The sequence below is a fragment of the Phocoena sinus genome, chromosome 9 (genome assembly GCF_008692025.1).
Source record: "Phocoena sinus isolate mPhoSin1 chromosome 9, mPhoSin1.pri, whole genome shotgun sequence".
NCBI classification, from domain to species: Eukaryota; Metazoa; Chordata; class Mammalia; order Artiodactyla; family Phocoenidae; genus Phocoena; species Phocoena sinus.
In genome coordinates, this window is record NC_045771.1 from 50,026,861 (window position 1) to 50,043,027 (window position 16,167).

General features: G+C 41.8%; 1 protein-coding gene across 5 annotated transcripts in view; it reads right to left on the reverse strand.

Moving 5' to 3' along the window:
- SNX10 (sorting nexin 10) overlaps positions 1-16,167 on the reverse strand; it is a 77,302-nt gene that overhangs the window by 15,831 nt on the left and 45,304 nt on the right. For 4 of the 5 annotated variants that reach the window (XM_032643617.1, XM_032643615.1, XM_032643616.1 and 1 more), the window contains exon 2: positions 10,116-10,162. In XM_032643617.1, coding sequence (XP_032499508.1) covers positions 10,116-10,139 — 24 coding nt within the window. In that variant the 5' untranslated portion in view covers positions 10,140-10,162. Of the gene's footprint in view, positions 1-5,544; positions 5,601-10,115; positions 10,163-16,167 lie in introns of all 5 variants that reach the window. The other variant, XM_032643614.1, reaches the window with a different exon arrangement.

A 16,167-nucleotide genomic window follows, 5' to 3' on the forward strand; every position in this document is an offset into this window, starting at 1 on the left:
TCCACTTTTCCACTGGAGAGGCAGAAGTTCTTGAATATCCCACAGGGGAAATTAAATATTTCCAACAGCTCAATGTTCCATATTAACAGTAGAAGATATGCACCTGTTACTGAAATAGTGGGCCTCCACTCAGGTTAAACAAAAATGAAAAGACAAAGAAATGCATTTGTCAATTTTCTACAAACCTGTCATTTAAAAAAAGGTTTCTGAACTAAAATTATAAAGTCCACAATTACCACAGCATCACAGACCCCTTGAACACTCAACATATTATTAATTGAAGATGGTAGTAATGACAAATAGTTCTCAAAAAAATCAGGACTCTTTCCCCTGTATTTGTTCGCTACTGTCTAACTACTGACATCTGCACTTTGAGTAACATGTCCCTTTTCATGGAAAGAGCACTGAAATTGTGGTCACAAGACCAGGGGTAAATTCTGATGCACTTACTTCCTAAATTATGAACTTATTCACTGAACCTCCACTTCTACATCAGGAAAATAGGAATGATGCCTGTCCGGCCCATCTCAACTGTTGGTTAGGAGGATCAAATTAAAAAATACCTGTGAGAGCACTGGGAAAACTTTCATTAAGTGCTACATGAAAGTCAACTATTATTACGTAGAAAGGAAGATGCTTATAAACCCAGAGCACAGAGGTCTTCCCATAGACCTTGGCAATAAGCGATTCAGAAAAGCTAATCCAGATGAATACCTTTTTTTAAGTAAAAATTTATTAATTTAAGAACCTAGTTGCAAACACTTTAATACTGTAATTTTTCAGTGAAAGGCAGAGTGACCTAAAGATTTCACAGAAATTGCTTGGAGCAGGCCCCTCGTGATATTTGTAAAAGGAATGAACATCATAATGAACACTGTAGATTCTACAGTAAAGAATCTACTGTCCTCATCTTAGTGGATTGTAATTCTTGGATTGTACCATTATTATTACTCATTATGACTAATCTTTATGCAGGAAAGATATGTTGAAAACATATTCTAAAGCCATGCTGGAAAAAGAATCTCCTAAGAACACAGCAATGCACTTTAAATGAACACTCAAAATTAACTGTGGTGCTAAGGCTCCAAATGCTTTTTCAATCCTGAAAATCTTTAACTTGGTTGAAGTGCTAAATGGCGAACTTTCTTCCTTCTCGTTCCCTTCAACGTTGCTGTTGCCCTGAGAGCCATCCCAGGCTGCTGTTCTTCACACCCTGTTAGGATTCTAGGATGACCTCATCCAAACATATGGTTTCAAGCGCTCAGAGTGAGCTGATGATTCTCTCTCCATCCCAGTCCAGGCATCTCCCCACGTATCCAACCTCCTGCCTAGACAGCTCACTGGGACATCCCACGAGCACAAAGAGTCCACACCCTTCCCACATCCTCCTCTTCATCTCATCCCCAGCAACCCCAGCCAGAAACCCAGAGTCCCCAGACTTCTCTATCTGACTCACTGACCACGTCCTCCAGATTCACCCTTCTTTGACCCACCCACAACTCTATTCCCTCTGTGCGTGCTTTGAGCCAAGGACTGCTTGCCCAACATTAATGCAGGGGCTGCTAATTGATCCCTGGGCCCGTAATTCATCCCCCACACCAAAACAAGAATGGCTCCAAAGCACACATCTGATGGTGTCATTTTCCTGCTGAAAATCCTACAAAACCTGCCCCATAACCTTCGAGATCAAGTTCAAACTCTGTAGTTAGCACAATATAGCCTTTCATGATTTTCACTCTCCTCATCTCCAAAGGCGAAGCTTACATCCCCATACACAGCATGCAATTTCACACCTGCATGCCTTTGAACATGCTGTTCTCTCTGCCTGCACTGCTGTCCTCACCCCAGTTTCTGCTTTTTCCTTCATCGCCATCATCTGGTTCTTTCTTTTATTTTCTGCTAACTCCAATCCATTTTCAAAAGGCAACTCAGTCTCTAGAAATCCTTCTGGAATTCCTCTGGAAATCCTCAGATTCACCCAGTCTGATTAATTTGACTCTACTCCAAGCCCCTACTGTCTCTGGGCAGACCTTGGGCCTCTTCCCTCTTCACCACGCCTTACTGCACTGTAATGACCTGCAGGCCTCCTCCACTAGATGCTAAGCTCCTTTAGGGTAGCTCAGGCTGCCCAGCATGACTTGAGCGCCTGGCACACCCAATGCAGTCCATTAATATCACTTAATGAATAAATGCATGTCTGCAGGAATAAATGAACTGGCTTCAGGAAAAAAAAAAAAAGATGAGATCAAACTTCAACTGAAATAAAAACCTCATCCACTTGGGTTCTTGGACTCCATGAATTAATGATGTTATTTAGCAGCTGGTCTAAAGTTTATCTTCATTTAACAAACCCCTTCCTCTAAGCGTGTGCCAGTTAACAGCGCGTGGCTACAAGAGCAGTGTTTAAGGTCTATGAGAATGAACTGTTTTCAAGCCCCTAACGAACTCCAGAAGCACCTATTTACATAGAAATAATTGAAAATCATTCTGAGAGCACCAATAACTTGAGTCCCCTAAGACTTGTACCACACAACGATTTGTTTGCATCGTTGGAGTTAAAATATGTACTTGAAAGTAATAAACGTACATTTATTTTAAAATATTCTATAATTCAGATGGGTCCCCCTCCCCCAATCTGCAATTAGTAGGAATTAGTGAAGTTTCACGATACTTCCAGCTACGGATAGCACACCCAGGAAGCCAAGGTTCACCTGTAATCTCTTAATTAGACGCATCCCTCATGATGCTGCCCACCATCCTTCAAAGGAATGTTGACAGCCTGTCAGCCACAAAGGACAGCTCCAGGTTCCATAACTAGGATCATATGGATTTCCTATGAAAATTGCTTCAGTAGCAGCAGTTAGTCAATTTAATAACCTTATTAAACACTTTAATGACTTCTTGGGCCTAATGATTATATCTAGTATGAAGGAAGAAATCAGGCAGGGTAGAATTAAAAACTTAAGCTAACTGATCCCTACGGTTCTCCATGTGAAAACAAACTTCTGAAGAAAGAGAACTGCACTCTTTGAAAGTCTAATTCCTGTGTTGTCTTGTAATAATCACTCTTCAATTTCAGTGTACCCCCTTCCCTCCCCAACTCCCACCCCAGGTTCAACCTTTATCCATTTATCCATCTACCTCGTCTTTTTTTCCTTAGCCCTGATATATGAGAATAAATCAACAATAAAAATAACCATACTGAACAAGGCACGTGCATGTGCCAGGCACTGTGGTAAGTGCTTTATACATGTTTTGCTTTAATCTTTATGACAATCCTAAGAGGTCAGTAATATTATCACCTCCCTTTTTACAGATAAGAAAAATAAGGCTTCTTAAGCTTAAGCAACTGGCCCAAAGTCAAATGGCCAACAGGCTGAGCTGGGTTTCAAACTCTGGTCTGCCTTGCTCCAAAGCCTGTGCCCTCAAATGTGTTCTACTGGGTGCTTCTTTAACAATAAATAATAAATCTCCGATTTCACTATATTTCCAATTTCACCAAAGTGCATTATTTTGGAGGGGAAAAAATTATTTTCTTTGCTATTAGCTAAAACATCAATTCAAACAACATGTTCTTCTGAAACTCTGTCCCACTAGCTTCTCAAAGGCCTTGTATTTCATCTTTATATCTCTAGCACCAAGCACAGTATTGGCACTCATTAGTAAGTGCTCATGAAATGTCTGAGAATTAACCAACTGATTATAAAGAAGATTCAAAACCAAAGGATGTACAGGTTCTGTATGCTGAAAACTATAAGATGCTATTGAAAGAAATCGAAGAAGTATAGACTTCTTTGTATATATCTGTGTAAGTATATTCTATACTGTGTTCATGTATTGGAAGAGTCAACATAGTAAAGAGATAAATTCTCCCCAAATTGATCTATAAGTTTAATGCAATTCCTGTAAAAATCCCAGCCAGATTTTTGAAGACACAGCTGACCTTATTCTAAAATTTACATGGAAAGGAAAAGACCCTAGAATAGTCAAAATAATTCTGAAAGAGAATAAAGTGGGAGGAATCCTTCTTCCTGATGTTAAGGCTTACTATACAGTTATAGTAATCAGGATAGTGTGGTACGGGTAGAGGGGCACAGGTCAATGGAACAGAATAGAAAACCCAGAAATGGACTTATGCAAGTATGCCCAACTGATTTTAGACAAGGGTGTAAAAATAATTCAATGGAGGAGAGATAGCCTTTTCAACAAGTGGCTCTGGACCAACTGGACATCCCCAGGCCAAAAGATGAACCTTGACCTGAACTTTGCCCCTTACATAAAAATTAACTCAAAATGGACCGTAGATTTAAATGGAAACATAAAACCATAAAACTTTTAGAAAAAAACATAGGAGAAAATCTTTGCGACCTATGATTAGAGAGAGTTCTTAGACTTGACACCGAAATGATAATCCACGTAAGGAAAGAGAGCTAAATTAGACCTCGCCAAACCTAAAAACCTTTGCTCTGCACCTCCTGTGAAGAGGTTGAAAAGAAAAATTACAGGCTGGAAAATATCTGCAAATCACTCATCCCTCAAAGGACTTGTAGCTAGAATACATAAAGAACTCTTAAAACTCAACATGTAAAAAAAACAAAGAATTCAATTAGAAAATAGGCAAAACATATGAAAAGGCATTTCACCAAGGAAGACATACAGATAGCAAACAAGCGCATGAAAAGATGTTCAAAATCATTAGCCACTAGGGGAAATGCAAATTAACACCACAATGATATGTCACTACATACCTATCACAGTTTCTACTATTTTTATAGTACAGTAAACATAACTGTGTGCTAACTGTAAAAATATTTATTCTTATTACAAAAAGATGAGTACAGACAAAAGCTAACAAACAAAGAATCTCTAGGTGTTAGTATTAGTTTTTCATAGCCTTGATGAGAATCTTCTACCATAAAAATGAAAACTTGTTTCATTTTATGCTCACTTTCTCAGGCCGTTTTTATCCTACTCCAAAGTATATACCCATTTTATATGTTTATGTATTTGAACTGGAGACTCATTCATTCAATTAAAATGCATTGAGTCCTGGTTCTGAGCGAGGCACTGACATTTAACCAATGTCTTATTCACCAGGGTTCTATCCAGGGCTCCCCCATAACAATCTCAAAACTAAAATTTAGCCCCTTTCACACACACTACATTCTCTACAAATAACATGCTTGAAAGGCAGAAGGAATGTATCAAGCAACCTTCCTTTATTTCCTAATAATATTTATGACAAATAACCTAAAAGACATCCTCCAAGGAATGTTACTTGTCACTTTATAGCTTGGAGTGTGTTTAAATGCCGTTCCCTGGCAGTTTTGAACGATGACTTTTAAGAAAGCTTTTATTACGTCGGGATAAATAGCTGTGAGTGAAATTCAACTAGACCTGCCTTTTACATGACTTATAATAATTCATGATGTTATGAGTTTCTTTACACAAGCAGTGTCCAGAATTAAGGAGAGTTACCCCTTTGTATTTCATGATACATTAGTGGAAAAAACTCATCTTTTACAACAAGAAATAATTACCAACCTGTGTTAAACTACACCACAAGGACACGATCAGCAAAATCCAGAATGTGAAATCATCTGTAGGTCAAAAGACGCAGTTTCTTCAACAAATAAATTGCACAAGGGGGAAAATGGGCAGAATGAGAGGTTTTAAGCAATATATTAACCAAATGCAATGTGTAGTTCCTATTTGGATCATGATTAGAACAACCAAATATACAATTTTTTTTTCAACGTAATCAGGGAGACTTGAACACTGACTATTTGATGATACGAAGGAATTAATGTTAATTATTTAAGGTATGATAATGTGGTTTGTTTCTAAGAAGGGTCATTTGTTATAAAAGCATACTAAAATATTGACAGATGAAATTACACTATGCCTAAAATTCGTTTCAGATAATTCACTGTGCGGTAGCAGGAGGGAATGGGTGGCGGTGGGGCGATAGCTTGGTCATGAATTAATAACGTGTTAACTCTTGAACCCCCAGGTACATAAGGGCTCATTATATTAGTCTCTCTACTTTGTGTATGTTTAAAATTTATGATGAAAAGTTAAAACCAGTAAAGGAAGAGAAGGAAGGGAGGAAGGGAAGAAGGGAAGAGGTCATCTCAAGGGGACTGCTCTATGAAAAGAGACACGTGGCACTTGAAAGCGAAAGTAAGTCAGAAACATGAATCTGAAAGCATTAACCATGAGTTCAACAGGTACTGACACCGTTAACATAATGACATCCCAATACTTATCTACCTTTGAAAAATAAGATTTTTTCATTATTATAAAAATAAAATACGTATGTGGTTAAAGAAAGAGTGAGAGATCATTTCAAGTACAGATGAGAACACCATGAAAATGAAGTCCCCCTCCTACTGGACTTCCAGTTTCTTGCCAGCCTATCTAGGACTTTTATATACTTCTTCTGTTATACACATAATCGGCACATATATGTATATATATGTGTGTGTATATACATGTATATATAATTTTTAATGCAAATGGGAGCACACTGTAAATACTGTTTTGTACCTTGATTTATTCATTGCAGTCTTTTAGAAATCTTTATGTGTGAGCACATATAATTCAATGTTATCTGTTTTAAAATTAACTGTTTTAGAGCAGTTTTAAATATACAGAAAAATTGTTCAAAAACAGTAGAGAATTCCCATATATCCCATACCCAGTTTTCCCCATTATTACATCACGTCACATAGGCAGGGAGGAAAGGAGGAAGGAAGAACAAATTGAGTTTTGGGGATTAGGAAAGGGTCTTGTCTTGTCACTTCCCTTCAAAGTCCCCAGCATCGCAGGACACCAGGTGGAGGCGTTGCTTATGGGATACCCTTTGATGTTACTCACGGGTCCCAGCTCAGTCAGTTTCCAATCAGAAATCAATATTAAAACCATGCTTTCCTAGAGCAAGCCCAAAATGTTACCATCAATCAGTGTAAGTGTATCTTGAACACTTAAATGTTAAGCTTAGAGCCAACATGTCCAAAACAGCAACACATCCTTCCCATCTCTCCCTGTAGGGCCCTGTGTGGCAGGGTCCTCACGGTGCCTGGAACTGTCCTGGGCCCACTTGGTTCTGCTCCACTCAAGGTATCTCCTGCCACGGAGCTGTAGATTTACTGTCACTCAAGTGTCAATAAATGCTAATTGCCATTATATCCAATATAAAGTATGTACATTTTGAAGGAGAAAAAACTCTTATACAAAAGGTATGAATCTCTAAAGGTAGAATTCAGCCATCATGATCCAGGAGAGCTGGGGAGATACACACACACACACACACACACACACACACACACACACACACACACACAGAGAGAGAGAAGAGAGGTTTCAGCCCACCCTTCCAGTCACATCACATATGTAGGACTATCCCACTTACACCATGCCAGCCCTGGGCAGAGACACAAACACAGTTCCTTGGAGGGGCCAGAATGTCAGACTCCATGAAAGAGCATAAACTGCTTATTTACATATCACATAAGATGAGCTCAATGTGGCTGAAGCCAAAGGTCCTTAGTGATGCAGGAAGATCAACCTGTTCATTCTGGGTGTTAGAATATAAAGAGAATGAAAACGCCTGGCTCCACACAAGATGCCGTCTGAAACGCGTTTCCTGTCACAGCCACCTGCCTTTTCATTAGGGTTCCGGGTTCTGTCTCATTAAACAGAAGAGTTGATTCAGTTGGGCCCACCTAATTATTCTTATTAAAATATGTAACCATAATATTTTAATTGTAAATTAAAGCTGCATGCACGAATGAATCTGAATTCATTTTAATTTTACAATGGCCTGATGCCAAGGCCTTTTTACAGGGAAGATCCATCAGCACAGATACTGCTCTCGTGGGAATTCAAACCAATGTGCAAATGGAACATGTTTAGCTAACAAGGGAGCCTCTCCCTCCCTGTTCTCCTCTCTCTAGATTTATTGCGGTAATAAAGCTATTTTAACAAGAGAGACTGCAATCGACTCCCCACTCTACCCCCCCATCTTAAAAAAATTTTTTTTACCAAACTTCTAAACTGGCTCTACCAGCTTAGGTAGAACCAAGATGTCAGTCCTGGGCCATTTGCATCTTGAACAAGGATGGTAACTGGGTGTCAATTCACATGTCAACCTTACGATTAATTAGTAATGTCTCCTGTGGGCACCAAGTGCAAAGGGCTTACACACACACACTGCCCCCCTGGTCTAGATTCTAGAACAATCAGTGATATTGCATTCAGCCCTTATATATGCAGTTAGGTGGGACTTGAATTCTTTTCCACTAAACCACCACCAGCCACTAGGATATTTAAAGGCTTAACCAAAACCTCCTCCACTTCTAACTGGCATTAACTACAGGGTGCTGATGGGGTAGCTGCTGAGATAAAAATATCTTGATAATTGAGGCTTTAGGAAAGCCTCTCCTTGACTTCTAAGCTGAGGCCTGAAAGATAAGGAGTCGTCAGCCTGTCAAGGTGGTGTGAAGGCTGGGGAGAGAGATTATTCCAGGCAGTAGGAAAAACATCTGTGAAAGCCCAGGGGCCCAGGGCACACAGAGCAATCAAGTTTCCAGAATAAGGCGTGAGAAGGGCACTGGGTGGAGGGAGAAGCAGGAGACGAGCCTGGAGAAAGAAGCAGGGTCGGATCACACAGGGCCTTGGAAACCACACTGAGGAGTGTGGACTTTGTTCTAAGAGCAACGTGAGAGAAACCAAGAAATTCTGGCCACACATAGAAAATGAATTGATATGTGGTGGACAGTAGTATGTTACAGCACATCCAGAATCTGGTCTTGCTGTGCTTATTTCTTGCTGACAGAGACTCAAGTATATTTCTGGGCATTATACCCCTTTCTCAACTTAACGGTATTTTCCTTTTCAATTGAAGGACTTTCCAGTTTAAAACTGCTTAATGTTATAATATTATTATATAATTAGTTATAATAAAGGACTTTGTAAGGTCAATATAATGCTTTCTTTATGCAGTTGGTTAAAGTCTGTGTCTCGTTTTTATTAACTGAAATGAACTTTAAAAATCGTGATTAAACCAGCCAAGCAAAAAAAAAAAAAAAAAAGGCTTCTCATTGGAAAAACGTCTTTGTTGCTTTCATGGGGAGCTTTCTCCCCCCAAGAACAATTTTTAAAATGTGCCTCTGGACTAGTGCCGGCTGTCAGCACAGCTCCGCTCTCAGGCCAATACAGGTGTGTAGTGAAGCATTCAGCTTACCTGAAAGGAGGTCTGTCCTCTGCCCTTGGCTTCTGGGAGGTGACCTCTACGCCCCTGGAATGTCTTGCCTGACAAGAGTATCTTTGTTTGCCTGGGTTTGGCCACTGGACAGTCTAACAATGTGAATATGATGGAGGCTTAGGGCCACGCTGTATCAGCTGTGACCTCTGGAGGAACTAGAGACTAAAGGTATTAGCCTGATCCCAGGAGGAGCAGACAAAAAGGTCGGCCATGCAGGCAGGATGAGCCCCAATAAAAACTCTGGACACCAAAGGCACAGGGGAGCTTCCCTGTGGAAATTATCACACACTGACTTCTTGTGGAGAGAATAAGCAGTAACTCTGCATTTGGGCCCCTTCCCAACCTGGCCCTCTGCATCTCTCCCTTCAGCTGGTTCTAACTGGTATCCTTTCCCTGTAATAAACCATAACAGTGAGTATAACTGCTCTCAGTGAGTTCTGTGAGTCTTTCTTGTGAATTTTCAAAACTGAAGATGGTCTGGGGAACCTCCAAATTTGAAATTGGTATCAGAAGTGAGGGCAGTGTGGAGGCTTGCAGTTTGGCCACCTTCACAGAGAAGGCATTTCCTGAAGCAAGCACCTTGGTCCCAGTACTGTTTAACACAGGGACAAGGAGGAAGCATGCCTGGTCTTCGTACTGGGTAGGGCCAAGAAGACTGCACGGATGCTGGGGAGTGGGGGTCAGGAGGTTCAGGAGGGCAGCTGTTTTGTTCTTTCATTAGCCCCCTTCTATGACGTCCTGTGGTATCTTGACTCTCCTCTGCAGATTTATGGTCAGAGAATGAAGAACTAACCTGTAGTGAGTTAAAGCATGTGGATTATCTATTGGGGGATTTCTGATGACATACCTCTTTCTGCTGTTCTGGAAACATCTTCAACACAGGACACGATCGATCTGAAAAATAAGATACCAACACTCAGTGATTTGGAACCTACATACAGGAGCAGATATGCCTCTCAGGGCCTCCCACCCAGATCCCCCCTGAGAGCCTGCCCTCCCACAGTTCTGAAAAGTATACCTGTGCTTCTCCCCTAACCCTGTCTCCTGCTGACCCAACCAAGGGGAACATCGGTCCACCTGGGAATTGGGAGTTTAGGATACAGCAAGGCCAAGACAGCCAGATGATGACCGGCCCTCAAACTGAAGGCCAGGCAGGGTCAGGCTGGAGTTGGAGCTTGGGGAAATCAGAGGAGGCTGGAGATGTTGGGGAGCAGAGGGCCATGAGGGGCAGCAGGGGATGCTGGTTGGCAGTGAGGTGAGGAGAATGGAAAAGGTGCCCAGAGATCCACCACTGAGAACAGCCCTGACGGTTTCACCAGCAACCCAAGCTTTCAAGGGACAAGTCACTCCTGTGACATTTAAACTACTCCAGAGTTCAGATAAGAGATGGTGTGGCCCCAAGAGGGATGAAGGTGGGAAACTTGATTCTGAGCCTCCAGTCAGTGCAGTCAGCCACTCGGCTGATTCCAGGCCCTGCATGTTCCTAAGACTGTCTATTGTTCCTTAAAACCCCACTTAGTTAGTTGGACTTAACACCTACTCCATGCCAAAAAAAAAAAAAAAAAAAAAAAATTAATCCCCTCACTATATGCATGCACATGTATTTTACAACAGAAAGGTGGCTATGGCTGCATGGTCACGATTTGCCTTTATTTTGATAATGTAAGTCTGACCCCACTTTCCAGATGATTATTATCATCCACAAGTATTTCCTGAGTCTCCACGAACATCCCTGGCACTGTAGGGAATACGAGGAAGTACGTGGGTGCTCCCCACATGGTGGGTGTCGGGGAGAACCCAGAGCAGGCAGAGGAAAGAGCTCCCGAAGGAGGTGAGCGAGCCGCACCGTGAGCAGTGGCTGTGCTTCCAAGGGGAAGGAAGGTCCTTTCAGCCAGAGTGAGTGAGCGAGCAAGAGGACCCACAGGGGAATTTCAACGTTCACGGAAAGAGGAGGAAGAGGTGTGACAGTGGCATACACAGAGGATGGGGGAAAAGCATGATGGACAATCCAGAGATGGGGACCAGGCCAGTTCAGCTGAGGGAAAGGCTTCATGGGAGGTGGGAAGCTGCCAAAAAGGTAGGTCTGGAACCTGTGAAGGTGATCTTATTTGGAAAAGGTGTCTTTGCAGGTGGGTGGGCCCCAAACCCAATGACAAGTGTCCTTCTTATAAGAGACAGAAGAGAAGAAATCATCCACACACAGAGGAGAAGGCCATGTGAAGATGGAGGCAGAGACTGGAGTGATGCAGCCACAAGCCAAGGACACCTGGAGTCACCAGAAGCTGGAAGAACAAGAAAACCTTCTCTCCTAGAGCCTACGGAGGCAGCACAGTCCTGCCAACACCTTGATTTCAAATTTCTGGCCTCAGGAATGGCGAAGAGAATAAATTTCTGTTGTTTTAAGCCACAAAGTTTGTGGTAAGTTCTTATGGCAGCCACAGGAAACTAATACGGAGAGGCTCTCTGGGGATTAGACTAGAAAGGTAGGCTGGGAACGTAGCTGGGGAAGGGGGAATTCATTCATTCACTCACTCACTCGCTCGGTATTTATGTGCCACGTGCTGGAGTAGGAGTGGGACACACAGTGGAGGGCAGAGCAGACTCAGAGCTTATGAGATGACTTCATAAATATAGTATAGGAATGATAGGAAAGGAAAGGAAAGGACAGCCTCTTGAAAGAACGGAAAGAATAAATGGGGAGGTGGGGGAGTGTCGCCTGGGAAGGCTGTACTGAGAAAGTGGCACTTAGGCTGAGGCCTAAAGGGTGGTGTCATTTAGCCAGGAAGGCTACAGGAGAAAGGCATTTTAAGCAGAGGGACTGGCGTGTGCAAAGGGGCGGATGCTGGAAGGAGGAGCAGCTCGAGAGTTCAGGTTATTGAAGGAATCCCTGCATCGGCTGAAGGCTAGGCCATGGGTGACATCCATCTTGGGATTCTGCCGAAACACTGATCGGGTGGGTCCTTGACCCCAAGCCTCCACCCCTTCCAGATCGTCCTGCCAACTCCCACCCCCTTCCCCGCTCCTGCCCCGGCTCTTCACCCCCATTACACAGCGTGTTGTGCACGTCCCTGCTGGCATGAACCTCACTTGCATCATAGTATTTGTATATTCTCTTTCTCCCAGATGACTGAATGTCTCCAACAAAGCACATCTGCGTTTTCTTGTGTAAACTTCACAACTATTCTGTGAGGGAGATTTCAGTGTCCTCACTTTACAGGTAAGAAAACAGAAGGCTGGAGGGAGCAGGTTGCCCCAGGTCACACAGGGAGGGAGAGAGCTCAATTAGTCCAGTGTGAACTCAAGTCAGTCTGCTTCCCAGCCCAGGTCTTCCCATTGCCTGAGGCTGCCTCCATGACTGTGTGTCTGGACAAATGGTTCACATTTGGGGTCTTTAATTCTCCCCAAAGGACTTGAGATTTTCACCCACCCCCACCCAAGGCAGGAGGATTCAACAGTTCTCACAGGGCATTGGCCACCTGAGATGCTAGAGACCAAGTCAAATTGTACAAATAGGAAGCTGAAAGTTTAAACTGGCTCCAAAACATCACAGAGAACACAGTCAAGCTTTAATATTTTAAAGCGGGATAGAGGGATGGGGGTGGGGTTAGAGGGGAGAAGACTTTCATTTTCCACTCCATCCACTTCCACATTGTTTGAATTTTTCCAGTGAACACAAATTAATTTTACACTTTTTCAGGTAACTATCATTTAAAAATAAACACAATAATTCTATCAGAATTATTAAAAAAGAAATGACAGGCCCAAAATGGAGACACCTATGCCAAAACCAAGACTTAATACCTAACCAAACTGCCATTACAACCTTCCCCAGGAATGTAATCCCAACTAGAAAATGTGAAATTTTCAAGTCAGCACCAATTAGGTCACTCTTTTGATCCCCCCAAAGGAAGATGAGGTAACTCCTTCTGTCCCCCATAGGGAGGTTACTTAAGCCAGAAATAATCTTTTTGTTTGTTTACGGCTTGTCTTGCCTTTGAAAACCTCCCCCTCTCTGCAGCCCTCTGGAGCTCCCCTCTACTTGCTAGATGGGATGCTGCCCAATTCATGAATCGTTCAATAATGTTAATTAGATCTTTAAATCTACTTGGTTGAATTTTTGTTATTCAACAGAAGAAATAATGACTCAAACATAAATTATGGAAGATTTTTACTTCATGTAAAATAAACAGCAGATTCAAACATATGAAAAGATGCTACCTTTATAACCCAATAGAAAATGTCATCAGGTACTGGACCTTGCCATGGCATTTACTGATGGGGGGAAGGAAATTAAATGATAGCACCATAGAATGGTTTGAGAGAAAAGGTTAGATGTCTATAATTTAGCAAACAGAAGCCGCTAGTCAGAAACTGCCCCCTGATAAACTATGCCCTCCTGGTGGGTTGTAAAATTTTTCATTTGTTTAGATTTCCAAATTCCCCAGGCTAGCCCCTATGCCTGTCAAAATAATGGATATGGAGAATTCTTGCCTCACTGAAAGACTTACAGGAACCAGTGTGGAGAGCTGACCCCAGCTAACCTTGAAACAGAAAGTAGAACGGTGGTTGCCAGGGCTGGGAGAAAGGGGAAATGGCGAGTTCTTGTTTAATGAGTATAGGGTTTCAGTTTTGCCAGATGAGAAAGATCTGGAGACTTGTTACACAACAATGTGAATATACTCAACACTGTTGAATTGTATGCTTAAAACAGGCAAAATGGTAAACTTTATGTTTCTTACCACAATTAAAAGTAACATTTTTTTTATAAAAAGGTCAATAATCTATTTCGAATGTTTAACCTTGCTGTAAGTGCAAATAAAAATGAGATGCCATATTTCTGTCTATCAAATTAGAATGTTTCTTCAATGATATCCATTGCTGGCAAGCATCATGGGAAATGAGACTGAATGCTGCTGGTAGGAATGTGAGCTATTTCAATATTTCTCAAAGACAATTTGGCCATATGTTTCAAAAGCATTATTTATTTATTTATTTATTTTTGCAGTACGCGGGCCTCTCACTGTTGTGGCCTCTCCCGTTGCGGAGCACAGGCTCCGGACGCGCAGGCTCAGCGGCCATGGCTCACGGGCCCAGCCGCTCCGTGCGTGGCATGTGGGGTCTTCCCGGACCGGGGCACGAACCCGTGTGCCCTGCATCGGCAGGCGGACTCTCAGCCACTGCGCCACCAGGGAAGCCCCGAAAGCATTTTTAAATTACTTATGTTCTTTGACTCAAATATTCCACATCTGGAATCTCAACGTAAAAAAACTGGTCAGACATGTGCAAATAATTTTTATATGAATGTTCACAATGCAGTATTTTTCATTTAAAAAATCAAATAAAATAGAAACCTAAATGTCCATAAGTAGTACACTAGGAAAAGTGAATTATGGTAGGGCTGCATAAGAGACCACCTCGTAGCCATTCCAAATTATGTTACAGAAGAATACTAAATGATAGGGACTGTTCAAGAAGTATTAAGTGATCTTTTTACATATGTTTTTATTTCTTTACTTATTTATTTAAGAACCGAAGCCTACATGTGACAAGTCAACAGTGGTCATTTCTGTTTTATTTCCTTCTTTTCTGTATTTTTCCAAAAGTTTACAATGCATTTGTTAAAGTAATAAAACCATGATGATATCACTTATATTCAGAATCTTAAAAGATGATACAAACGAACTTATTTACAAAACAGAAATAGACTCACAGACATAGAAAGCAAACTTACAGTTACCAAAGCTGGGGGAGGGATAAATTGGGAATTTGGTATTAACAGATACACACTACTATATATGAAATAGGTAGACAACAAGGATATTGTATAGCACAGGAAACTATATCAATATCTTGTAATAACCCATAATGGAAAAGAATCTGAAAATGTCTCTGTGTGTGTGTGTGTGTGTGTGTGTGTGTGTGTGTGTGTGTGTGTGTGTGTATATATATATATATATGACTGAATCACTTTGTACACCTGAAATATTATAAATCAACTACATCCCAATAAGAAAGTGGGAAAAGAAAAAGGAAACTATATATATATGGGTTTTTTGCCATATGGCTCGGCATGCAGGATCTTAGTTCCCCAACCAGGCCTACGGCAGTGGAAGCACCAAGTCCTAACCACTGGACCACCAGGGAACTCCCAGAAAACCATATATTTTTAAAAAGATAGTAAACAATGTATTCAATTACTTTTATTATTCCCCCCCCAACAAAAACAATAGTTAATTTCACTTTCAGTGTTTGTTTCACTTCCTCCTAAATGTTCAGCAATTTTTCTACCTAAATTTAAAAAATCACTGGCTTCTTACTTTCATCTGTACAAGGATATGACATCAGTGGGGTTATTTAAAATTCAAAGTTTAATTTACTGCCAGTTTTTCCCAGACCTGCTCTCGGTGCTACCTATGTCCTTTGCAGGTCTGTAGTGGGGATAGGGGCGGGGCAGGGGGGGCCAGTATAGCCCTCCCAAATCTCCCCTAGGGGGAAGTTCTTGGCCAGGGTCTTGCTGGAGGGGTAGTTCTACAGGTAGCCCTGTTTTCTAGCACCTGGGGGGCCCTCCTCGGACACAGGAAACAGCATCAGTGATGGGCATCAGACTCCAGGGAGGCCCATGCACAGGTTAGCCAGGTGCCTGAGGCATGGCCTGGCATGGAAAGCAGGGAGGGCTGGGCACCAGCTCCCTCCCAGCATTTAGGCTAGGAAGCACCAAGACTAGACAGTTCTCTGGGTCCTGAAGCTAGGAAATGATGATGAGAAAAGGGAGAGATAACGATGTCTTAACTGGAGTTCTAAGGGACCAGAGCGTATACTTAAACAGAAGCCATGACGTAAATAAAAGATCTCTTGAGATACTAAAGAAACTGGCCACCAGAAAAGTTGAATTACAGAAG